Source organism: Equus caballus, chromosome 26 (genome assembly GCF_041296265.1).
Source record: "Equus caballus isolate H_3958 breed thoroughbred chromosome 26, TB-T2T, whole genome shotgun sequence".
Taxonomy (NCBI): domain Eukaryota; kingdom Metazoa; phylum Chordata; class Mammalia; order Perissodactyla; family Equidae; genus Equus; species Equus caballus.
Genome location: NC_091709.1, coordinates 10,377,409 through 10,403,850, shown reverse-complemented (window position 1 = coordinate 10,403,850; position 26,442 = coordinate 10,377,409). Strand labels below are relative to the sequence as shown.

The window sequence follows — 26,442 nt, the reverse complement described above, 5'->3', positions numbered from 1 at the left end:
TCCCTCCACCTTGATAAAGCAGGCAAGAGCACACTCCAGGGGCTCTAAGCAGCCTTCCAAGGCCACCCCAGTGCACCCCAGGACCCCCAGCTCCAGCTACCCACCTCAATATGGCCCCAGCATGGTGTACCTCTGGACCACCCTGACACCTCTTCCAGCTCCAGTTACCCAATGGGGTAGCCCCAGCATGGCACACTCTAGTATGCTAGAACCACCCGTCCTGTCCTATGTCCTCCCTAGCTCCAGCCAAGCTGCCAAAGCCACCTGACACACACAATCTATACAGGGGATGCTCCTAAACAAGGCCACTCCTTCAAGACCAGGAGAGGTAGCTGTTTCACCAAATTAATAGAAACAAACATAGAAAATCAAACAAAATTAAGAGATGGAGGAATATGTTCCAAATGAAAGAACAAGATAAAACCACAGGAAAAAACCCTAATGAAACAAAGATGCATAATTTACTTGACAAAGAGTTCAAAGTAATGGTCATGAGGATGCTCACTGAACTGGGGAGAAGAATGGATGAACACAGTGAGAACTTCAACAAAGAGCTAGAAAATATAAGAAAGAACCAATCAGAGTTGAAGAATGCAATAACTGAAATGAAAAATATACTAGAGGGAATCAACACCAGATTAAATGATACAGAAGAATGGATCAGTGATCTGGAAGACAAAAGAGTGGAAATCACCCAATTGGAAGAGCAAAAGAAAAAAAGAATTTTAAAAAATGAAAATAGTTTAAGGAACTTCTGGGGCAACATCAAGCATACTAATATTTGCATTATAGGTGTCCCAAAAGGAGAAAAGAAAGAGAAAGGGGCAGAAAACTTATTTGAACAAATAATGGCTAAAAACTTCCCTAGCCTGGGGAAGGAAACAGACATCTAGGTCCAGAAAGCACAGAGAGTCCCAAACAAGATGAAGCCAAAGTGATCCACACTAAGACATATAATAAGTAAAATGGCAGAAATTAAAAAGAAAATCTTAAAGGCAGCAAAAGAAAACAACCAGTCACATACAAGCAAGCCCTAATAAGACCATCAGCTGATTATTTAGCACTTTGCAGGCTAGAAGGGAGTGGCAGGGTATATTTAAAGTGCTGACAGGAAAAAACTTACAACCAAGAATACTCTCCCCAGCAAAGTCATTCAGAATTGAAGGAGAGATAAAGAGTTTCCCAGACAAACAAAAACTAAGAGTTCATCATCACCAAACTGGCCTTACAAGAAATGCTATGGAGTCTTCTTAAGTGGAAAAGAAAAGGTCATAAATAGAAATAAGAAAATATATGAAAGAAAAAAAATACCATTGGTAAAGACAAATATATAGTAAAGCAGTGGCAGCCACTTAAAAAGCTAGTATGAACGTTAGAAGACAAAGTGGCAAAACCAAATGTGACTACAATAAGTAGTTAAGGGATAGACAAAGTCAAAAGAAGCAAAATATGACATCAAAAACAAAACACGGCAGGAGGAGTAAAAATGTAGTGCTTTTAGAATGTGCTCGAACATAAGTGACTATCAGCTTAAAGCAGACTGCTCTATGAAGAGGTAGATACATATGAACTTCATGATAACTACAAACCAAAAATCTACAATAGATACACAAAAACTAAAGAGATAAGAACCCAAATATAACACTAAAGAAAACCATCAAATCACAAGGCAAAAGACTAAGAGAAGAAGAAAGGATCAGAGAATAACTATAAAAACAACCAGAAAAGAACAAAATGGCAAAAAGTAAATACCTATCAATAATTACTTTAAATATAAATGGACTAAATGTTCCAATCAAATGACAGAGAGTGGTTGAATGTATAAAACACAAGGCTAATCTATGTGCTGCCTACAAGAGACTCACTTCAGATTTGAAGACACACACAGATTGAAAATGAAAGGATGGAAAAAGATATCCAATGCAAATGGAAATGAAAAGAAAGCTGGGTTATCAATACTTATCTCAGACAAAACAGACTTTAAAACAAAGACTCTAATAAGAGACAAAGAAAGGCATTACATAATGATAAAGGGGTCAATCCAAGAAGAACATATAACATTTGTAAACATTTATGCACCCAACATAAGAGCACCTAAATACATAAAGCAAATATTAACAGACATAAAAGGAGAAATTGATAAGAATACAATAATAGTAGGGGACTTTAGTATCCCACTACATCAATGGATAGATCATCCAGATAGAAAATTATAAGGGAACATTGGCCTTAAAAGACACATTAGACCACATGAACTCAAGAAATATTCAAAACATTCCATCCAAAAACTGAAGAATACATAATCTTTCCAAATGCACATGGAACATTCTCCAGGACAGATCACATGTTAGGCCACAAAATAAGTCTTAATAAATTTAAGAAGATTGAAATCATAATCAAGCATCTTTTCCAACCACAACAATATGAAAATATTAATTAATTACAAGAATAAAACTGCAAAAAACAGGAACATGTGGAGACTAAACAAGATGCTTCTAAACAACCAATGAGTCATTGAAGAAATCAAAGAGAAAATCAAAAAATAGCTTGAGACAAGTCAAAATGGAAACAGAGCTTTTGAAAATCTATGGCAAGCAACAAAAGAAGTTCTAAAAGGAAAGTTGATAGTGATACAACTTAAGCAACAAGAAAATTCTCAAGTAAGCAATCTAACTTTACACCTAAAGGAACCAGAAAAAACAGAACAAACAAGGCCCAACCTTAGTAGAAGGAAGAAAATAAGAAAGATCAGACCTGAAATAAATGAAATAGAGACTAAAAAAACAGTGAAACTAAAGGCTGGTTCTTCGAAAAGATAAACAAAATTGATAAACCTTTAGCCAGACTCATCAAGAAAAAAAGAGAGAGGGTGCAAATAAATAAAATCAGAAATAAAAGAGAAGTTACAACTGAGACCATAGAAATACAAAGGATTATAAAAGACCATTACAAACAATTATATGCCAATAAACTGGAAAACCTAGAAGAAATGGATAAATTCCTAGAAACACACAAACTTCCAAGACTGAATCATGAAGAAACAGAAAATCTGAATAGACTGATTACAAGTAATGAAATTGAATCAGTAATCAAAAAACTCCTAAAAACCCCAAATTCCAGGATTGAATGGCTTCACAGATGAATTCTATCAAACATTTAAAGAGTTAAGACCTATCCTTCTAAAATTATTACAAAATTTGAAGAGAAAGAAACAATTCTAAACTCATTTTACAAAGGCAGCATTATCCTGACATCAAAACCAGACAAAGACATCACAAAAAAAGAAAATCACAGGCCAATAGCCCTGTTGAACATAGATGCAAAGATGCTTAACAAATATGAGCAAACCAAATTCAACATCATATGAAAAGGATCATACACAATCATCAAGTGGGATTATTCCAAGGATGCAAGGATGGTTCAACATCTGCAAATCAATCAAAGTAATATACTACATTAACAAAATGAAGAATAAAAATCACACAATCATCTTAATAGATGCAGAAAAAGCATCTGATGAAATTAAACATCCATTTATGATAAAAACTCTCAACAAAGTAGGTATAAAGGAAATGTACCTCAACATCACAAAGGCCATATATGACAAGCCCACAGCTAACATCATACTCAATGGTGAAAAGCTGAAAGCCTTTTCTCTAAGATCAGGAACAACATATAACACCCACTCTCACCGCTTTTATTCCACATAGTACTGGCAGTCCCAGCCAGAACAATTAGGCAAGAAAAAGAAACAAAAGGCATCCAAATTGGAAAAGAAGCAAAAGTGTCACTATTTTCAGATGACATGATGCTATATAGAGAGAGACTCCACCAAAAAACTGTTAGAACTAATAAATGAATTTAGTAAAGTTGCAAGATACAAAATTAGTATACAGAAATCAGTTGTGTTTCTACACACTAATAATGAGCTACTCAAAAGAGAAATTAAGAAAACAATCCCATTCACAATTGCATCAAAAAGAATAAAACACCTGGGAACAAATTTAACCAAGGAGGTGAAAGATCTGTACTCTGAAAACTATAAGACACAGGTGAAAGAAATTGAAGACAACAAAAATAAATGAAAAGATATACCATGCTCATGGACTGGAAGAATTAATATTGTTATAATGTCCAAGCTACAGGTTCAATGTAATCCCCATCAAAATAACAATGGCATTTTTCATACAACTAGTACAAAGAATCCTAAAATTTGTACAGAACCATAAAAGACCCTGAATAGTCAAAGCAATCTTGAGAAAGAACAAAGCTGGAGGTATCATGCTCCCCAATTTCAAACCATACTACAAAGCTATAGTAGTCAAAACAGTATGGCACTGGCAAGAAAACATGCACATAGATCAATGGAATAGAATAGAAAGCCTAAAAATAAGCCTGTGCATATATGATCAATTAATCTACAGCAAAGGAGACAAGAACATATAATGGAGAAAAGACATTCTCTCCAATAAATGGTGTTGGCAAAACTGGACAGCCACAAGCAAAAGAATGAAACTGGACCACTGCCTTAGACCATATTAAAAAATCAGCTCAAAACGGATTAGGGGCCAGCCTGGTGGCCAAGTGGTTAAGTTTGCGCACTCCGCTATGGCCACCCAGGGTTTCGCTGGTTCGAATCCTGGGCACAGACATGGCACCGCTCATCAGGCCACATTGAGGCGGCATCCCACATACCACAACTAGAAGGACCCACAACTAAAATATACAACTATATACTGGGGGGATTGGGGGAGAAAAAGCAGAAAAAAAAAAAGATTGGCAACGGTTGTTAGCTCAGGTGCCAATCTTTAAAAAAAAAATATGGATTAAAGACTTAAATGTAAGATCTGAAACCATAAAACTCCTAGAAGAAAACATAGGCAGTCACCTCTCTTACATTGGTCTTGGTGATATTTTTTGGAGCAGTCTTCTCAAGCAATGGCAACAAAAGCAAATATAAACAAATAGGACTACATCAAACTAAAAAGCTTTTGAACAGTGAAGAAAACACTCAACAATAGAAAACTGCAATCTACTGAATGAAAGAAGATATTTGCAAATCATACACATGATAAGGGTTAACATCCAAAATATATAAAGAACTTACACAACTTAATATCAAAAAAACAAGCAGCCTGATTAAAAAATAGGCAGAGGACTTGAATAGATATTTTTCTAAAGAAGACGTACAAATGGCTAACAGGTACATATAAAGATGCTCAACATCACTAATCATCAAAGAAATGCAAATCAAAACCACAATAAGAGATCACTTCACACCAGTAAGAATGGCAGTTATCAATGAGACCAAAAAAAACAAGTGTTGGTGAGGATGTAGAGAAAACAAACCCTCATACACTGTTGGTGAGAATGTAGACTGGTGCAGCCACCACGGAAAACAGTTTGGAGGTTCCTCAAAAAATTACAAATAGAAGTACCATATTGATCCAGCAATTCCACTTCTGGGCATTTGCCCAAAGGAAACAAAAACAATAATTCAAAGAGACATATGCACCCAATGTTCACTGCAGCATTATTTACAATAGTCAATATATGGAAGCAGCCTGAGTGTCCATTGGTAGATGAATGGACAAAGAAGGTGTGGTATATATACACAATGTAATATTATTCAACCATCAAGAAGAATGAAATATGGCCACTTGCGACATGGATGGACCTAGAGGGTATTATGCTGAGTGAAATAAGTCAGATAAAGACAAATACTGTATGATTTTACATATATGTAGAATCTAAAAAACAAAACAAATGAACAAACAAAAGAAAACAGAAACAGACTTATAGATACAGGTAACTAATTGGTAGTTACCAAAGGGGGAAGGGGTGCAGGAAAAAATAGGTAAAGGGGATTAAGATGTACAAACTTGCAATTATAACAAGAATAAGTCATGGGGATGTAAGGTACAGCATAGGGAATATAGTCAATAACACTGTAATAACTTTGTTGGTGACAGATGCTAACTAGACTTATCCTAGTGATCATTTCATAATGTATATAGATATTGAATCACTATGATGTACACCTGAAACTAATAGGATATTGTACATCAATTATACTTCAGTAAACAAAAGTAAAAGAAGCAAAGTGCTATTCACAAGTGGAAAGTAAACAATACATTTGAAATCACAGAAATTTTACAGAGAAAAGATTTCAACAATCACCTAATTCAATGCTTATTTACAAATAAGAAAACTGTAACCAAAGATTTCATACAGCTTACTGCTGATAAATTCTCCATCAAGGACTTTTTTTTCTAATCCAGGGTACATGGTATGAACTCGGTTCATCTAACTCAGTCATGTAATCATTCAATTCATATTCATTCCAGATTTTCCATATAGAAATGCATTATCCTGAGCATTAGGGAAAATGACGTGAGATAACCGGATATGATATATGCATTCTCAGTGGGTGAGGGAGAGATGGAAATAGAGGAGCTTGCTGTGTGTGCCTGGGCTACCCTGATAAACTAAACTGCCATACAAAGCTCTAAAAATCCTTGTCTCTAGAAATCACTCTTCATTTCACTCTACACACGCCAGCATTTTTGCTTCTCATTGAACGCTCTAAGCTCAGTCCTTCCTCAGGGCCTTTGCACTGGCTGTTCCCTCTGCCTCGAATAATCTCCCCCTAGATATTCATGTGATGAGGAGCACTCTCACTTCCTTCAGTCTGTGCTCAAACAAAACAGTCTCAGAGAGAGCGTCTATTATCATCCTAAGCAAAGCAACAGCTTGCGTCTCATCATATATTTATTATCTGTCTCTTCCACTAAAAAGCTCCACAAACGTAGAGGCTGAGACTCTCCTGTTCATGACACAGGCCCACAACCTAGAGCACAGTGGGACCTGGACACTTGCTGCAGAAGTCAGGAAATGAGGCCAGAGAGAGATCTGACGGCCAAATTGAAGATGATGCCAAGAAAACTGTTTAACCATTCCTGAAACATTATCCTGATCCACCCTTTCTATCCTGAAATTTGGCATCTGTCCAGGGGGCTTCTCCATTCAGTCACGTAGAGTATAGGAAAAACACTAAACTGCAAATTTTTGCATGTTCACAATACCTTGCTTAAAACTATTCTGGTTGTGATACTGTGACAATCACTCTCCCATAGAGCTGTAATTTAGGGCTCTCGTTCCTCTGTTGCAGGTGACATGATCACCAGGTGGCAGGGCCAGTGGGCGACAGGAGTAGGCCCTGCCTAGAGCCCTCTCCTAGGACGACTGTCTTCACAGGATTTAAGACTGATATCTCAAACTGTTCACTCCAGCCAGCTAACTCACTGACGTTTTCCTAGGTCACCCTCCACAAGTTATGAAAAGCGCTCACCATGTGCTATCAAATAGCATGTTGGTTGATTCCATAAGCATCTTAGACTTCCAAGGACTCAGCTCTCAGTTCTTGTAATATTCACTAGTCAATCAGCAGCTACACTTCCGAATCACCTCTATTAAGGTCACTTGAGTTTGTATTCCACCTTCCCCTCTCTAGTCACTGCTTATCTTAGTGTTGTTCACATTTGCTACTTTCACATTACTTTTTCTAAAAAGAAAAAAGAAAGAAGGTAGGAAGGCAGGCAGGCAGGCAGAGAGGCAGGCATGAAAGAAAAGCATCGTATCTACAGACCGGGCCAGGCAATCTCCTACGGCCAGGATCTCTCCTACAAGAAGCACAACCACCTCTCCAGTGCTGAGAGGGGACCAGCCACTCATCCCCTCTCACCTGGCCCCTACCACAGGTGGGTGATCAGGTGACAAGCCCTTCCTTGTCATAGGATCACCCGGGCACCGGGTCAGGTCTGATTCTGAGACTGTGACTCAGTATGTCTGAGTTTGGCGGCCTGCGATCTCTGTTTGTAACAGCACTAGATCAACAAGGATCAGATGCGAGCCTGCACTGGAACCCCTGGGTGGCTCACCAAAACAGATTAGCTACCCCTGAGTTTCCGATTCAGTAAGGTGTGGGGTGTGACCCAAGAATTTGCATTTCTAACCAGCCCCCACCTGATTCGGACATTCCTGGTCTTGGAAACCACATTTTGAGAACCGTTTTACAAGATGCTTCTTGCAACCAGGTGAGCTCAGGAGAAATGTCCATAACACATTCCTCTAAAACTACTACTGGGACGATGTATTATCTTTTCTCTAACCTTGTAATTATCCCAATCAGGACGTTACCCAACGATTTTCTATGTGTCCAATTCAAACACACCTCTGTGACGTCTATGTAGAGGGAAAGCGAGAAAAGGATGCCCATTCTACTGCTTTCCTTTCCAGAGCTAAGAACAAGAGCCAAGCTAGGTAGACTCAGTCAATAATGTCTGGATTGTACACTACAAGGAGTAAACACCACGACAAAGCAGGACAGAGAGAGCTCTTAAGAGAACACAGAAGGCTTTCAAAGTCTGTATTCCTGCGTCAGACTCAAACCTCTGCTATGTCACCACGTAGCACCTAGTGGAATGAGCAAGAGCTAATTTTTAAAAGCTGATGCAGGCACGCCTATTATTTAGACATCCAAATTGGGCCATCGGGGCTTAAGGAATGGTGCTTCTCAGCTCGATGCTGCCACTATAAACTTGAGCTGGTTGCATCACTACTTTCCATGAGGAATTAAGGGGTGTGACTGCATCCTTTCCAACCCCACATTCCACATGTGACAAAACGGATCCAGCTGTTTGTCTGAAAGAAATTCCTTGCTGTCCTTAAAAATTAAAAAGCAAATGGATATCCGTCCTCCAGGGGCACGTCTCCAGCTGGAACCTGGTACAGGCAGTTGCGAAACAGAGACGGTGCCCTGGAGAGCATCTGCTTTTGAATTCTTACCTCGCCAGAGGGGGGTTAGCCCCATCTTGCTTTTTGAAATGGCAGATTCTGGATGGAGGGTGCTGGCTTGGCCCAAAGCTCTTGAGAAGTGTTCATCCACTACTGACCCAATGTCTCCCTGGAAATAAGTGAAAAGGACACAGCGAGAGTTAAGGTACTCCATCTCGGCAGGCTGGTCTTTCTCCTCCTCCTCCTCCTCCTCCTCTTGTTTGCTGGGAAGGGTGACTTCCAGAGAGTCCTGCATCTTGCTGTATACCGCTAACTTCTTCTGGGATGGAATAAACAAAACACAGTATCAAAGACAGTTTGTAAAAAAGCATTAACTAGTTAACTTTTCACTTAAAAAAAAGAATCTAAATATTAGCACATGTTCGCAAACTGATTGTTTTGCATCTGCTCTACTCCATCCTTCCCCTCCCCAAACCAGCCTTCTCCTTCCCATCCTGAAAGAAAGGCTGTTATTTCAAATGTGTAAAAGTTTTAAAACTCCATTATCAAATGGTATGTTTTCAGTGTGAAAACAGGTTTGTTTTTTTCTTAAACTAGATACACCAAAAGGAGAATGGCTTTAAAAAAAAGTGACTGATTCCTTCCAGTTTTTCTTCCCGTTTTCTATTTTAAAGATTTAATGTGCAACAACCTGAGAGCGTGGGATGGGGAGGGAGGGAGCAAAGGAGGCCTGCCTGTCTGCCGGACGGGTGGAGAAGAAAAGAGCTCCTCATAAACGGAATACGCTAAAATAAAAACAGGAATGTAGCATCTTATACAAGGATTTGGCAGATGTGCTGAACTCATTTCTCAAAAATCAAACCAAAATGACAAAATAAGTCTGTGTGAAGATTCATTCTGCATGGAACATATTTTTCAGATGTTCGTCTTACCACCATTATCATAGAGGGAGAAATGGCATTGCTGTGGCTTATAGAAAATAATACGAGATACCAGCAAGGGCTAGTATGACTTTCAAATAAAAATGAGACGGGCTTGATAATTTTAAAATATTTTTAAAACATACAATCATACCCATAATAGTAGTTAATAAACATCATGCCAAACACTCTTGTAAAACTTTCTATTTATTAATGACGCCCATTTAATCTTTATAATTCTATAACATGGTTAGTGTTACTATCCATATTTTAAAGATGAAGAAACTAAGGCACAGAAAAGTGAGGTAACTTGTCAAAGGTCACAGAGCATGTAAGCGCTGGAGCCAGAAGGCATAATAAACACATGCAGGTGTACATAGGCAGGTGCAAGTCTGTGTGGGAGGAGAGCAGGGGATATCCAGAGGGAAAAAAATCAAAAATTTTGTTTTGTATTATTTCTCTCGGTACTAAGTTTCTAGTTGTTACTTTCTTATTACTGCTTTTTAATATTTCCAAACATTTCTCATCAAGCACATATTACTTTTATAATCAACGACCTCAGTGTGAATTATGTATAAGAAGATAATGCTAAAGATCATAAAATTCATTATCCTAATGATGAAATGACCTCTCTATCCTCTGGTTGCCTGTAAAACCTATTCCTTTGTCATACCATTTTTCTTACTTCAGAAAAAAATGCATGCTGGGAAATGAATGTGAGTTGAAAAAAATAAGTCATTCTAGAATACTCAGTAAGCACATAGTTTTGCAAATGTTATCAAAACACATAACCCAGACTCTTAGGTTTCTAACGTAATTACTAGCTTCAAAATCTATAGCCTCGAATTATAAATGCATCATTCAATAAATTGAACCCTTCCCCCTGGCAATGAATATGCTGTTTTTGTGTGACATGGGTCCTAAAATGTTCAGGCATATTACGAGCAGCAGGTTATTATTTAGGGGCTGTTATTTATAAATATATACATTTCTTTTTATTTAAAATTTGTGTCAATATGGTTATCGCTTGGTGATGAATAGATAATTCATTCCTTGTGAGTGACCGTGCCTTGCCGATGAATAGCTGATTGTAATGACTGAGTGGCTCTATTTCTCACAATCTGTTTTACACAGATTTCAACATGTTTATATTTTAACTTCAATAGTGAAAACACCACAGTCACATAGGTTATGTATAAAATGAGAGGATTGATCTCAAGTGACCTCTAACGTTACTCCTAGCTTTAAATTCCATTATAAAATTAGACAAATATTACGATTTATTAGTCAAATCATGGTACTGTTTCTCTTTGTGCATGTGTATTTACCTGAAGTTATACTGTTTTAAGCACACACACACACTCTCTGCCGAATCTTCAGGCATAGCAAAAAGAAGCACTGTTTTTACATGAGAAGGAAATTAAAACTGATCTGCAGAGTAGCTTCACTGTCCACAAGTGTTCATTATTATTTATGAAACCGATTTCTTTTTCCTACTGATGTCCAGCTCAGCATCAGTGTGAGAGTTGAGTTTTGCATCTAATTGTTTCATTTGTTTAATTTTAACTTTTATTATTTAAATGAGAAAGCTCTGCTGTCTTAATTATCCAAAGAAAGGCAATGTTGTTTTTTACCCCAATTAGCAATTAATTCTTAGGTGAAATGAAATTAATTAAAGTTTTATATATATATATATATATATATATTTAGAAAAGATCTGTAAACTACAAATCCTGATATAAATGCACCATAGTATTATGACCAATAATAGCAATAATAAAATATCAATTTTTAAATTGATGGCAGTTGAATATAATCAATAGATTTTCAATCTATTTAAGATCACACAATTTTCTAAATGCTACATAATTTCGTGTTATTGCTCTTCAACCAATTGTTGAATGGTTGGATACAAATAAATTAATTAATCTAAAAATTACACACTTTTAAATATGAAATGGGGAGAAAGTGAGCAAAATGTGACATTATATAAAAATGCCATTTATTAGTCAATTTTCTAAAAACCATTCTTCTGTCAGATGAACTAATTCTCTATATTCTTTAGTATTTCATATATATGTAATATATGTCTGTATACATATATCTGCTTTTATATAAATATATACTGATACACAATTCTTTTTGATATGCGAACATCTGTGGTTCTATAAAATATCTATATTGACTCTTCTATTTAAGTAAAGTTTTTTGAAATGATTATAAAATATGCTTCCTTTTTTTTCTCTCTCCCAACCCTTTAAGGTAGGCCCTCCACTAATTAAATAAATTTGCTTGGAGACTATCAAACAAATAAAATAAAAAGGGAGCCTATGATACACCTACCAATAGGCAGGGCATAAGGCATCTCTACCATTCCTTGTTATACTTTTTTCAGATAAAGTAGGTCAATTTTCACAAATTGTAGTGAACCAATTTAGATATTTACATTTACACACACACACTCACACATCCATTTACAGCCTCACTACCAACTCCACTGGTTGAAAGAATTCCAAAGTATCCAAATGGCCTAATAGTTCCCTAAAATGGAACATGCAATTTGCATAGATTTTTTAAACATGCAGCGTGAGCATGAAGAAAACAGGAACACAGAATTGAAACAGCAACTGATTCATACATGGCCAATCCCACCACCCTACTGTTCTTCTCCAGAGGCTCTTAAGCCTCAACTACTTTCCCTGCTCTGTGCTCTGGTGACTGTGAATCAATTCTTTGCCTTTTCCTTAACTAAGGAGATACTCATGTGCGCTTTTGCCATATTCTGTATTCATTTGGTCTTTGCTCCTTGGAATGAAACTTCCCTGGTGTTATCTTCTTTCTTGAGAATAATATAGAAAATTCAAAACGTTGAGAATAAATCTCAAATCATCAGAACCTAGATTTCCTGAATCAAGGCAATGTAGTTCACACGTTTCTTCAAAGGCACAATCATTTCCTAAAAATACTCCAATCTCTGAAAAATGTTCATACTTTTCTTAAGAGACCCTGAAGAATTGTTAATAAAAATAAAGTCATGAAAAGGAACTTCAAGGACTATAAGTTGGTTTATTTAAGGCACATTAGCCAGGGACAATTTTTCCCCAGGTGCAATGACCTGGAGTTAGGTGAAACAATGATGGATGGAGTTAGCAGACACGAAGTTAAAACTAAGTCACAAAGAGGTTAGAGCTGCAGTGTGAAGAGTCGGCCTCGCGGGCAAACCACGCCCAGCCACCCCCCAGCCTGCCATCAGGCACGACAGAAACAAACTCGCCCAGGAATGTGCAGGGGAAAGGATTTGTCTGACAAGAGAAAGACTTCCATGTCAGGAGCCAAATACCACGAACTCCCCAAGGCTTAAGCCTGCAAAACGCCAAGTGATTACTGTGCATATGTGGAAACTTTTTTCCTAAGGAAACAAAAGTATTTTAATGAATCATTGGATATTTGGAAACAGCTTTCTTAAAAAAAATTTCTTCTGGCTATCTTCTCTAAATGCAACGGTTCTTTTATGTTCAAAAATATGGTGGAGCATTTAAGAAAGGACTACTAGCTGGGAATAAATATCTCGAAATTAGAAAGTTCATAAAAGCAGTACATTGCACTTTGATCACATTTTTTTTGAATTTACTTGGATAACAGAGCTTTAAAAATATCTCGGAGAGCTTTGAAATTTTGATCCTTGGCCTTTCTAGAAGAGGAGGAATCAGGTTAGGGGAAGGTGGGTCAGGATAAGGAAGATATGCCACAGCCCTTCTGTGTATTTCATTTCACTTATCCCTCACACACACGCAATACTTTGTCTGAATAATAACTCCTAATTTACACACACAAAAACTGACTGACTTGGCTAGGATCATCTAACTACTAAGTGACAGAGATGGAATTAGAACCTATTTCTGTCTACAATGCACATGCCAAGAAAATAAATGAAAGAAAATGAGTCTCTATATGATATTTATTTCAATCGAATAAACAAGTCCACAGTCAGCATGGCATGACACGCTAACTAAGGAGAGTCTAAAGTTATTTATAACATTAAAAAAATTAGAGATGTAAACATGTATCAGAGGTATAGCTATTAAGTCATGGAGTAGATGTATATCTAGATGAAACTGAACTTCTATATCTAAAAATGTATTGTCCCCTTGGCAAGTCTGAAACATAATACATTGCCTACCATTTTTCTGGAAATCCTATTCTGGAAATGTGAGCAGCGCCAGTTTGTGAGAGACAGTCACACCAAGAGATTCTATATTTTTTTGCTTTTTTAAAAAAATGTTTTTCTTAATAGTAGGCAAGAGCAAACCAAAAATATTATTCCTTAACATGGTCAGCTATTTTTGAGCACACTTGCCTCTCAATGATTCTGGTCGTTAACAAAAATCAAACTCTTCCCCTCCAAGGATGAAAATTTTCCAGTTTTGAGGATGTTCAAAAAAAATGTGCCACGGGCTTAGAGAGAATTTCAAAATTTGCATTCCCAAAATGTTTTAAGCAATGATCACATCATAAGGGTATGTATTCTCTCTCAAACCGATGACTTCGAATACAATCGTTTCTGAAGTATAAATTTCTGATATGTTTTTTGTTTGTTTGTTCTGGGTTTTTATTAACGTTTTTTTTAAAGATTGGCCCTGGGCTATCTGTTGCCAATGTTTTTTTTTCCTTCTTCTTCTTCTCCCCAAAGCCCTCCAGTACAGAGTTGTATCTTCTAGTCATAGGTTCTTCAAGTTCTGCTACGTGGGACGGGGCCTCAACATGGTTTGACGAGCCATGCTAGGTCCGTGCCCAGGATCTGAACCAGCGAAACACTGGGCTGCCAAAGCGGAACAGGTGAACTTAACCACTGGCCACGGGGCTGGCCCCATCTAGTATGTTTGTATAATCCTATTACTAGACTTAGGGTATGATTTCACTTTTTAAAATTTATCTGTTATTCATCAAATTGTCAATTAATTCCTATTTTGTGCCACTAACTGTGCAAAGGCTTGGAGCCACAAAGATGAAATTGTTAGCCTGTCCCTAAGCTCAATCTGCTCATAGTTGGTTGGGAGAGCACTGGAAGAGCCTCAGGGTTTACCCATATGGCTAATTATGTTATTTCTCTAAGTAGCTAATATTTAAAAATGAGAAAAGGAAGAAGGTAACATTAGGTAAATTACTAATTGTTTTCCTGTTTCTGAGGAAGCTCAGAAGGAAAAGGAACACAGTAGAAAGAGAAGTGGAAAGAGAGAGAGGATTTGACCAAAACCAGTCCATGAGTTCGGGTAAGTCATGGAACCCTGTGACCCTCAGCTTCCTCTTCTGAGAATGAGAGATTCTGACCTGATTGTCTCAAAGGTCTTGTCCAACTGCATATCCTAATAAGCCACACGCTGGAGCTCTAGAAAAACTCACATGTAATTTTGTCTCTTCTGCTAGCCGCCGCCTCTGATTTTGCAGGACACTAACCAAGCAAACCCTACAGACCACTGAAGACTAACTCATTTCCAGGCACAGCTCATCTAGCCCAATTCCTACCAATTCGTTTTGGTACTTCCTTTATCTATCTTCATAGTAACAAGAAAGGACGCATCCATAGAGCCCCCAACTAAATCACACAAGATCAAAAGTTTGGCATACTAAAACAACATAGTTCTAAGAGGAAGAGGACACCTCTTTACTTTAGGTCATTGTTTCTTTCTTTTTCTTTTTTCGAGCTCTACTAAAGTACGAGACAAGTGAAAAATAGTTCAGTGACCCCAGTTCAGACCCTTGTAAATTACTGGCATCAATCGGGTATCCTCTGAAATATTTGCAAACACGGCACTTAGGACTCATTTCTAGCAGCATGCGTTTGGGTCTAATGGTTCAAGGCACTCTTGGGGTCTTCCTAAATGAATAGTTAAAGCAGAAAACCAGCTGCTTAAAGAGATGCTTTTTGAAAGATTCAGGTCAGAGTTTTGCCCAAAATTATTTTCTTCACTGTCTCTGCCAGAACCTGGAATTCAAGTATTTAGAGAGCCTTGGTTTCTTGAATGAAAATGTTTTTTAGAGACAGTACCTTAAATTATTATCTATTACTAGATGTATTAATTTTGGGACTTTTTAAAAAGCTAGCTGGAAAACAGGGCCTATGGGAATGGGATCCAATTTAAGTGCCCAGGTTTTAGAATGACAGTCACCTAACTCACAAGTTTGCTTTAGGATCTGCCCTATGCATCACAAGCATAATATTTTTAGTCTCATTGTAAATTCCCTTTGCCCAGAAATAGACGAGACAGAAATATGCATACTGCCCAACACGGTCAGCACAGCATCTCTTCTGTAGTAGCTCAAACAGTTACTGTACAGGATGGTTCTACCCTCTGAACATCCTCATTTCCCTCGATGTGAGCCACGTGCCTGCCATCCCCAAGTCTGTGATATGCGAGACTTTCCTGAGTGCTGGGTGAAGTTGGACTTCCCTGCATTTAACCAAAATGCCCTTCACTTGAATTCCCAGAGAGTGTCACCTTGTCCCAGCATTTGGTCTTCTGGTGAACACATCCTCATTATGCATGATTTTATGGATTTAGAGCCTGCCCTTACTATCGTTATTGTAATCTCCATTCTGGTTGACTGCCAGAGACAACAGTTCAGCTTAGTTATTTTAAAGTTTAATTTTTCCTCTAGCTTTGAATTTTCTGGCTGAAAAGTTATTGGGAGCATAAAACTGCGGGGCACTTTAAGCTTCTAAGTCTCTGCAGTCAAGTTACTTTGTGTCGTGTGGAATTATAGGGGCTGTTCTTTCTCAAAGAAGTCCTGTATGAATTCTTATAAATCCACTTAAGTCCCTGCTTACAGTTGCAAGAAAATTAGATCCTCCACCTTAAATAAGTTGACTGTGTATTGAAACTATTTAAGCTGTAATTGTACTCTTTTCTTAATGAATCTAAACTTACATTGGAATGGCAATGATATATGAGGCACTTAAAACTAACTGTTAACGCCGCTTCCTGCATATTATTTTAAAATAAATAAATGTTCATTGGTTAAGTGGATATTCTTCCTCATCAACAAAGGATGCAACAAGGATGGCAAAAGTCATTAGCATAATACAAATGCTTGCAAAAGGACTTTGGAATGCCCAAACTAAAAACATACACTACCAAGGACTTGGAAAGAATTTCAAGCTGCAAGGCCAAAGAATCTACTGCATATTAATCTTCTTTATCAAAAAGTTGATTTCGAGCACTGAAGACAAAAATAAGCTTATTGTGCAACAGCGGAAAAAAAAAGCTTAGAGGCTGCAAGGCATGGTGGAAAGATGCTACACTGGGGAGCAGGGGATCTGGTGGTCCTAATTTTGTCACTGATTACCTTTGAAACTTTTAGCCAGGCATTTCAGCCCTGTGAACACGCATTTTCCCATCTCTAAAAGAGGGGATAAAGTATGTTTTTCCAGGGTTTTTTCCTGACAAACAGAATCTCAGAGAGGTTTTCTGACCTAACCAAGGCGGCAGAATCCAGAGAAAGAGTTTTAAAAACGCCTCACTGACATACAACTGCAGGCCTGCCTCCCGAGGGCACTTGAGTCTGTTAAGTGGAAGCGTGCATGCAGACTCACCCAGCTGTCACCCTCGGAGAGGACCAAGTAAACGTGTCGAACTTATATGAAGTCCTAAGTGGGACTGTTAAAAAGCCCCTTTGCACAATTAGAAAACTGGCGATTCTTCTTCTCTGCTTTCACCGCCCCCTCTGGAAACTACACAATTCTGAAAATTTGCTTAAAGTATCTTCTTAACGTTAACATTATGAATACATGGGGGGTGGCTTCAGACAACAGACAGTCTGCACTTAAGATGAGAAATCCATTGAGTATGAAGGGAATCTATGATTTCATATTATTTCCCTCAATTTTTCCTGACACATATTTTGACAATTTTTCTCTCGGTTCCTACTTTCCCTGTTAGAATACAAGTACATTCCTTTCTGCACACGTTCTGCACTGTCATCATGCCTCGGGAGCATGTGCTGAGAGACTGAGTTAAGAGTTCTCCCGAGGAGATGTTAGCAACTGATGTATTAAGGCCATGAAGACACGGTGGGCCTGGAGGCCGGGGAGCTCAGCATCCCTCAGCAAAGAGGGCTCTATAACACGCACTGTAAGATTAATGCATAGGCATGCAATTTCTAGGAATTAACATCAGGGGCTATAAAATTTATTTTTCAGATATATTTACATATTGCTTTGAATCATTTAGCCTACTGTATGCCTAGTAACACCCTGCAGTGCAGCCTGATGTATACACAGTTCACTGTGTCCTTAAGACACTAACCTACTGCCTGCCTACAAGGTATAAGATGATCAATATAAAACTAAACTTAAAATTTGAAGTGTACATTTGTGCTTTTAGGGGAAAAGCTGAGAGTGCACACGCCTGGAGTATGAAATTCTATTATTTCAAAAAGGATTTTCAGCTATATGATCACACCTCAAGAGGAAAAATATACCTATGTTTAAAATCCATTATAATGAAGCATTTTGATATACCAATTTACAAGGACTTCAGAGATATACAGATTTGAGAAAAAAAACTCAGTTCAAAGGTTCACTACTACACTGGAATACCGAAGTAATACAAAACTTTAACATTCTCTTTTCTAACATTTTCTAAATGATCATTAAACTTTCTTTATAGCTCCATCACTTTTCCTGCTTCTTGTCCTTTTTCCTCCCCAAGTCAATTGCTCAAATGCAGTATGAGTTGTAGCCCTTATTTCTGTCTCCCAGGCAAGATGCTATTAGGGGTCACTTCCCATGTACGGAGAAAACAATCTTCATGGATAATAATGATAAAACCTTATGGAATGCAAAAACAACCAAAATATGTATTCTCGGATGACTGCATCAGGGCCAAGTCAATATTAGTCCCACTTCACCCACGCACTGCATAGTCTAAAAATGCTGTCAGCCTGATAAGAATTTCCTGATTTACTCTTTTTTCCAATAAAAAATATAGGTCATCAAAATAAACTCCTGACAGTAAAAGAACAGTAGTCACACCATCAAGTCTCTTTTTATTTTGCTGGCCGGTGAGGGTCAAATAGTCTCTTTCCTTGACAAGAAAAGTAATCTCAAACAAGCCATTTTAGTGAAAGCAGCATGAAAATTTCCAAGCTCACCTCTCAACTAAGCTCTTAAGGTCAGCGCAGCCTGACATCTCCTTGAGCGATACCCACAGAAGTCCAAAGTATGTGGAAGTTGATCATCACTTACTATACGTACAACTCATCAATGTGGACGATTCAAGGGGAAAGAAGCTTATTCTTCAGTTTGTTGATGGTCTTAAGTGAAAGAATGGAATTTGGGCACTGAGTGTCAGGGTTATTGCAAAAGTTAGACAAAGTACTGGAGTGATTTCTGATTGAAAACTAAATTTTATGATTAGAAATTTATAATTTTTCTGATACTGAATTTTATTTTCTGGCTGAAAAGAATATTACAGTTCCAACCCACACCACAGATTCATATACTGATGGAATTATGTTCACAACTCCAGAAAATAAAACCTTATTCACAACTTCTACTAGTTCAAGTTATTTTTAAGGGGGGGAACACCTATCTGTATGTTTAGTAAAGTCTGAGTCTGTTGCTTGTCCACATTCCAATTGATAATTGGAGGCTTCTACAGTCTCTGAGACGGAGGAAAGGAGAGGAGGAAAAAGGGTGATTCATTTGGGATGGAGTGGTAACAAAGCACATAAAACTGATATCCAGCGTCTCCTTGCCTCACCTGCCTCACTTGTACCTAGTTTTCTCCACTACCTATATCTCTTATACTTAAAGCCAAAGAAAAACAAACGGCAAAACCAAAATGTTTTAATCTGTCACCCTTAACCACAAATTACAAAACGCTTTCCCATCTCCCTCCCTAAAAGTAATCTTGCTTTGAAATGCTCAAGCTGCTGAATATTAAAAAAAAAAAAAAAAAATGTGATAGCGAGACAGTGAGGTCCTGCCTCTTTTGCCCCCCTTGGTCCTGGTTCAGCTGATACTGTTTAGCAGATAAGTCTAGAGCATGCACCCTTCCAGAATCAGCTGAATTTCACAGTCCCTAAATTCTAAACAGAAGTTATGATTTCTTTCCACAGAGTAGCACTATAAATCTAGTGAAGAAAGAGAGGTAAAGAAAATATAGAAATTAAAAGGCCATATTAATTAAAGAGCCAAATCCTTAAGACAACAATAAAACATATGGTTTCTAAGAAACTAAAAATATCAGTCAATGAATTCTGTGTATGGTAATTTCCAAACCATGCCTAGGTCCCTGATAAGCGTCTCCATCTCAGAGTGCATAAACTGTATTTTTTAAGTCTCTTCACATCAACCCACCCTAATTCCCAGAACTGAGGACCCTATTCTGGTACAACCCAGTGTCACATACTCACATCCATGTTTTCTGTAGCGCTAACTAAGCCTTGACACACACTCTTGGTGTTCAGAGAGGAATGTCCAGGGGTACCTAGTGCCAAATTCCCCAGAAACGCGCTCTCTCTTCTAAAGGAACTATCATCTCCCTGGTTCCTGAACTTTCTTTATCAACAGCATTCCTAGTCTCCGCATGTGGAGACCCAGTATCCGGTGACCCAAGGTTACCTGGGTGGGGAGGGAGGGGGCAGGGTGTGCAGGAAGCGGGGGAAACGGACACTTCCAAGACCTAACTATAACACCTCTGTGCTTTGATGGAATTAAAAATGAATGAGGGACTTTGGGATCAATCCCTGTCCTCTAAGTCCCTAAGTGGTGAGAAGACAGACTCTGCGGAGTTCTGGTAGCATTTGACAACCATTCCACTAGACCCATGTTCCACCATAAAGGTCTGAGAAAAGTCACTCCCTGAGCTCACGTCCAGGGAGGCTCCCCTATGTCAGGAATACATTTCATCCTCTTCATCAAGAAACCCTGAAACACTCTGCCTTTCCAAAGGAAACAAAATATTTAGTGTAAAGGAAGTTTACTCACATACTCCTAAGACAGATGCCCTTGGTGAGTTTCAGAGAACTGAGCCCTAAGAGCTAAGGTGGCAATGAGAAGCAGCCTCTGAGCTCCGGCGACAAGAGCTCAGTGAAGCCCCGAGCCAGGTGATGCCTCTCATCGAATCCCCACCCGACCACCAGCAGTTCGTCCCTTCCCGAAGCCTCTCCTCCTCTCTTCGGATGCCTTTCGGCTCAAGGGCACTCCTGCAGGTCCCAGAGCATCCTCCGCACCACCCGTCCCGGCAGGACGTCGCCGGAGCCCACGTCGATACTCCCGGGGCCCCTGGCTCCCGCCCCCGCAGGCTGCCCGGTCGGTGACTCACCTGCTGGCCAGGTTGGGGCGCCGGGTGGTAGCAGGCTGTGGGGCAGGTTGCAGCTGCCACAGGGTTGGGCAGATACTGGGGCGCTCCATACGGCTGGGGGTGATACATCACCTCCGCACAACTCATGGCAGCCGGGGCAGCGGCGGCCCCCGAGCTGCCGCCGCCGCTCTGCGCGCTCGCGCCACCGGCGCCGCCGCCGCCTCTGTCGCTGCTCCAGCTGCTTCTGCGGCGAAGGCGGGTCCTGGGCGGCCGCGGGCTCCGCGCGGGGCGCGGGCTCGGGAGGGGGTGGCAATCAGCGGCGGCCCATGCGCGGGCACCTGCATCTTCAGCCCGCCGGTGGCCCCTGCCCACGCTTATCGAGCGGCTCGGGGACGCAGCGGCCCGCCGCGCAGCGCGGGCATGACAGCGCCGGGCTCCGGCGGGGGCAGCGGCGCCCGGGGCAGCGCCAGCCGCAGCCGCAGCTCCGGCCCGGGTCGGGCAGCCCTGGGCGCCGCGGCTCTGCTTTGCATAGACACAGTGCACGCCTGGGGCTCGTCCTATCCCCGGCGCGCCCGGCTGGGCGAGGACGGGGGCGGGGGCAGAGGGAGGGACGGCCGGGGAGGAGCGGGCGCTCGGCGCCTCCGGGGCTCTGAGCGCGGCTGGCGAGCTTCCTCCCCCTCGGTCCGCGGCGGGCGGGTCGTGAGGATGGGGCACCCCGCGGAGGGCCGGCTGCGGATTGGAGCAAAGTTGGAAGCCCTCCCCGCCTCCCAGCGTGGGACGGTGGTGGAGGGGAATGGTATGCGAGCGGCTGCGCTCCCTGCGAGCAGCGCGGCTCCCACCCTGTCCGTCACCTGGCCTCATGGGCGAGGCTTCCCAAGCCCACGGAACTTCTGCAGGGAGCTCCAGCGCAGAGGCCAAGTGTGCTGAGAGGTGGAACAGAGCGGTGCAAAACGCCCTGGGATCAGCTCCTGCGTTAAATATAGTTGTAAGTGAGAGCTGACTTTATTGCAAGTGCGCACATGCCAAGAATGCAGCACAGTTTTCTACAAGCAATCTCCGCCTTAAGTTTCCGTCTTGATACTATGACATTCTTGTGGGACGTCAACCTGTTCTGGCTTTTCCTGCCTGGGTTCCACAGAGCGACAGACAACAAGAGTCGATTAAACCCGTTCAGCTACTATTTAAAGGTTTATCTATTTGGAAGTGGCTTATAACCCTCTCCAAAATGAAAAGGAAAATCTGCTTGTAGGAATATAACTGTATTTTGATAGAATCAGGTAAAGTAGAAAAGAAATATACTTATTTCATAAATGAGCAAACTCTGACCTTTAACCCTATCTCTCCTCCTTTATACAGGTATCCTCTTTTGTGACACACAACAATCTCTCTGATTTTCACAGAGATTATCCTTTGTCTGAGGAAAAGTCAATCTGATGTCAAACGTACTGATGTTGTTATGGTCTGAATTCTGTCTGTCCCCGAAAATTCATATATTGAAGTCCTAATCCCTAATGTGGCAATGTATTTGGAGACAGGGCCTATAAGGAGGTAATTGAGGTTAAATGAGGTCATAGGGTGGGGCCCTGATCTGGGCCTGCTGTCCTTATCAGAAGAGAAAGAGACAGGGGAGATGGCACTCTGCACTGGCACAGAGAAGGGGCCTTGCGAGGTGTCCCAGCCAGAAAGAGTGGTCTCCCCAGAAACGAACTCTGCTGGCACCTGACCTAGGCTGTCCGCCTGCAAACAGTGAGACAATAAATTCCTGTTGTTTAAGCCGCCCAGCCGGTGGCATTTTGTTATGGCAGCCCTAGCAGACTGACACAGATGTACAGTACTAATATGTTATTAATCTTTATAGTGTGTGTGTGTATAACTCCACAGACACATACATACCTAAATACTATACACTCACACGTGTACACACTCAAACATACAAATAAGCTGTTATAATTGGATAAGAACTCTTTGCTAACCATAACAGCTCTTATGTACTCACTCATTCTTTCATCCATTGAATATTAAGAATATACTTACTCAGGGCTTACACAGTGTGGACTTTAAATGTGCTTTTTGTAGTGGAGGAATATTCCTACCAATAAGATTACAAGGATTTATTTAAAATGGTTATTACTGCCTTTCCCCAAATTGACTTCCCCAGGTCACATCCCTTTCTCATGTTGCAGATTCATCTATTTGACTTCTGTCTAGATGGCTCCACATAGATGTCCCATATCAATCTCAGTCATGATAGCACTATTATTTTTCCCACAGCCCCAACCTGATCCTCCTCTTTTAATCTCCATCTCAGATATTGAAAGTCCCACCCATCAGTTACTAAGCTAGGCATCTGGGAAGAATCCAGCATTCCTTCCTTCTCCTCACAGTCTGCACATCTGGTCTTGGAGTCCACTTGATTCCAACTTCTACATTTCTACTGACTCTCTCCCCTCATCTCTTTCTCTCTGCTGCTACAATCCTTGATTCAGTCAGCATCTCTTGGCTACGCTCCTGCCAGAGCCTCCTACCTGATTTCCAGCCTCCAAGTTGAACCCCCTTCTGAGCCATTCTTCACAATTATCCTCCTACTCGTTTGTCCCAGCCACTGCAAATCCAACAGAGTCATGATATTTTATCCCTCTTTTAAAAAATTTCACAGTAGCTCCCAACAGTCTTCAGTCACAACTCTTTAAGTTTCAAATTCTGGCCCCTGCCTGTGTCCCCATCTCCTGTGACTGTCCATACAGCCACCGGTATTGACAACTCCCTTTCCAGGAAGAAGCTATGGTGTCCCCTCCACCAGTCCTTTTTATACACGACCAGAACATCTGCACCAACACCCTCCACCTTCTTCACTTGCTAACTTCTTTTTGTTCTTCAAGGAATCATCTTCCATAACATCCGTTGAAGACCAACCTTGATGGCCCTGCTCTCAGCGGCGCCTGCACACCGGGAACACTGCTCTCACCATAGCAATGACGTGATTTGAAACTGCTGATTTGCTCGTTCCCCTAACACAACCATGGCTGCTTGAGAGCAAGGACAGTGACTTTCAACTCTGAATTTTGATCATGTAAGGCTTGGCTTAATAAACATTCATTGAATAAATGTAGTATAAAAAGGGGAGGAAAAACTCTTAAAGGAGCTTGCAAACTTGTGGAGGATCCAAACACTTGAAATCAATGAAGGTCAGAATATGGAACACGGTTTCAGGACTCTGTTTCAGGCTTTCTACTGCATATTAGAATGAAGTCCTTGTGACATGAGGAAATTTAGGACCTACAGTGTTAAGTGACTAAATTAGGCCAGAAAGCTAGTTTGTGACAGCAGCCCTTCCTTAACCACAGACTTCCTGTTTTAAGTACTTAACGCCTCCCACTTTATCTTCAAATAATATATCTGTAGTTGATTATTGTTTGGTACAATTATGTGTTCAATATCTGTCTCCTCCGTTAAACTACTGCAGAGACCATTTATATCTTGTATAGCTAACATTTGGAAGATATTCAGTACATATTTGTTGACTTAGAAAATAAAGCAAGAACTAGATCCAACATGTCCATACTTCTAATTCTGCATCTTCCTTTGTGCCTCACAAGGCCTATAGTAGGCTGTAAATATTTAACGTATGGCAAAGGTGTAGTTCTTGCATACTAACGAGTCATGCACTCAAAAGTATGGTGGTATTGGCAAAATCTTCCTATAATGCAGTATCTTTGTTTTGATACCTCCCTTCATTTCTACATTGTACTAGTGGAAGAAAATTAGACAATATAAATAAATTCTGCCCAGAATTAGAATCCAGAAGAAGGACAGACAGAGTAGAGGGAGAAAATAACCTGTCAAAGGTCTTTGTTTGCTCATTAATGCAAAATAGGAGAATCCCTGGTAAGGAGAGCTAACAGGAGCTAACAAGAGTTCTAGTAGGAGAGCAGATGTACCTGACTTCTCCCAGAGGTTTAGGGTTTTAGAACAGAAGAGAATCAAAAAGATCGTCTAGTCTAAAACATCTTTCACAGAAAAGCAAACATGTGGTCTGATTAAAGTCTCCCAGGGAACTGGAGGCAGAACTGAATCCAAAGCCCCAGGTCTCTTGACTCTTAATTTAGCTCTCTCTCTATCATCCATGATAAGGATACACTAACAAACACACATGTATATTTACATGCATGCATGCATTATACACGTGTACATATGCACACAAGTACCTATTTATACATATTCATTTATGCACCTACATACATACGTGCACGCACGTAAGAAGAAGTTTTAGATCAGATCATCCTTTGGTCAACTTGGGGTTGTGGAAAAGGAGTTGGTAGGGAAATGTAGGCCAACTGCATTTAACAACAGTGAGTCACCCAGTTCAGAGAGTGCCATCTGACCACTGGTGTACTCATTGTCATGTCTACTATGTAGAGGTGTCACACCTACTTGGAATAAAATACCAATGGGATGGAACTTGACTACTTACATTTCTGAGCTAAAGTTGCTCAAAACTGATCCATTTATCTTTTCTCCTCCTCTTCTCACACTGCTCCACCTCTCTTCTGGTTCAGTGCTGATGTGGAACTCAATCCTACCTGTCTGGTGTTTATCCTTCTACTCTTTTCTATTCCAGCCACAGCAACTTTAATAGAACACCAAAATGATCTTAAATGTGCCCAATTCTTCTGAGTCAGGGGCTTGTAGTCACTATATGTTTGACCCCACTCACCAAATTTTCCAGAATGTTCCCAAATTTTCCAGCTGGAACTTAGTGAGGAGAACTCCCCAAACCAGGTTTATTTGAAGGGGTAACCTGAATTGGGTATGTCCAATATCTCTTGGGATAAGACAGGGCAAAAAGAGGGGCAGCTTTTGTTTTTGAGTCATGATAGCCAAACTTGTCTTTAACTTGGGGTCCCAGTGTAAGAGAACATATGAGACCTATAGCACAGGTGTTGGATATCTCAAGCTGTGTATCCAAGCCCTCTTCCCCAGCCACCAAACAGCTGACTGTGGCCAGCCCTCCGGCCTCAGCTGAGCACTGAGCGTACAGCCTGCTCTAGGAAGCATGCTCTCAGGAAGTGGACTAAGGTTGTCTACACAGGAAATTCCCAGGTCTTGAGTACAGAAACATTGTTGTTCTAGGCAGAATAATGCCTATGCATATATTTACCTTATACAGCAAATGGGAGTTAAGATTGCAGATGTAATTAAGGCTACTAACGAGTGCGTTTTAAGATAGGAAAATTATCCTGGATTCTATCCTGGATTTTAAGATAGTAAAATTATCTGGGTGAGCCCAGTGTAATCAGAAGGGTCCTTTCAAGAGGGAGGCAGGAGGCAGAAAAGTCAGTGTCACATTGATGTGAAGTGAGAAAGACTCTGAAGGCCCTTGCTGACTTTGAAGATAGAAGGAAGCCGTGAACCGTTAAGTA

The 26,442-nt window shown here is 40.3% G+C and overlaps 1 protein-coding gene across 3 annotated transcripts in view; it reads right to left on the bottom strand.

Annotated features, from left to right (window-relative positions):
- The window catches only part of VGLL3 (vestigial like family member 3), a 54,952-nt gene extending 33,046 nt beyond the window's left edge, over positions 1–21,906 (bottom strand). Inside the window, exons 1-2 of one of the 3 annotated variants that reach the window (XM_005606098.4) lie at positions 21,044–21,906; positions 8,848–9,115 (exon numbers count right to left, since the gene is read on the bottom strand). In XM_005606098.4, the coding sequence (XP_005606155.3) occupies positions 8,848–9,115; positions 21,044–21,883 (1,108 nt within the window). In that variant the 5' untranslated portion in view covers positions 21,884–21,906. The remainder of the gene's footprint in view (positions 1–8,847; positions 9,116–21,043) is intronic. The other 2 variants (XM_005606099.4, XM_005606100.4) reach the window with 2 other exon arrangements.
- Between the last annotated feature and the right edge of the window lie 4,536 nt (positions 21,907–26,442).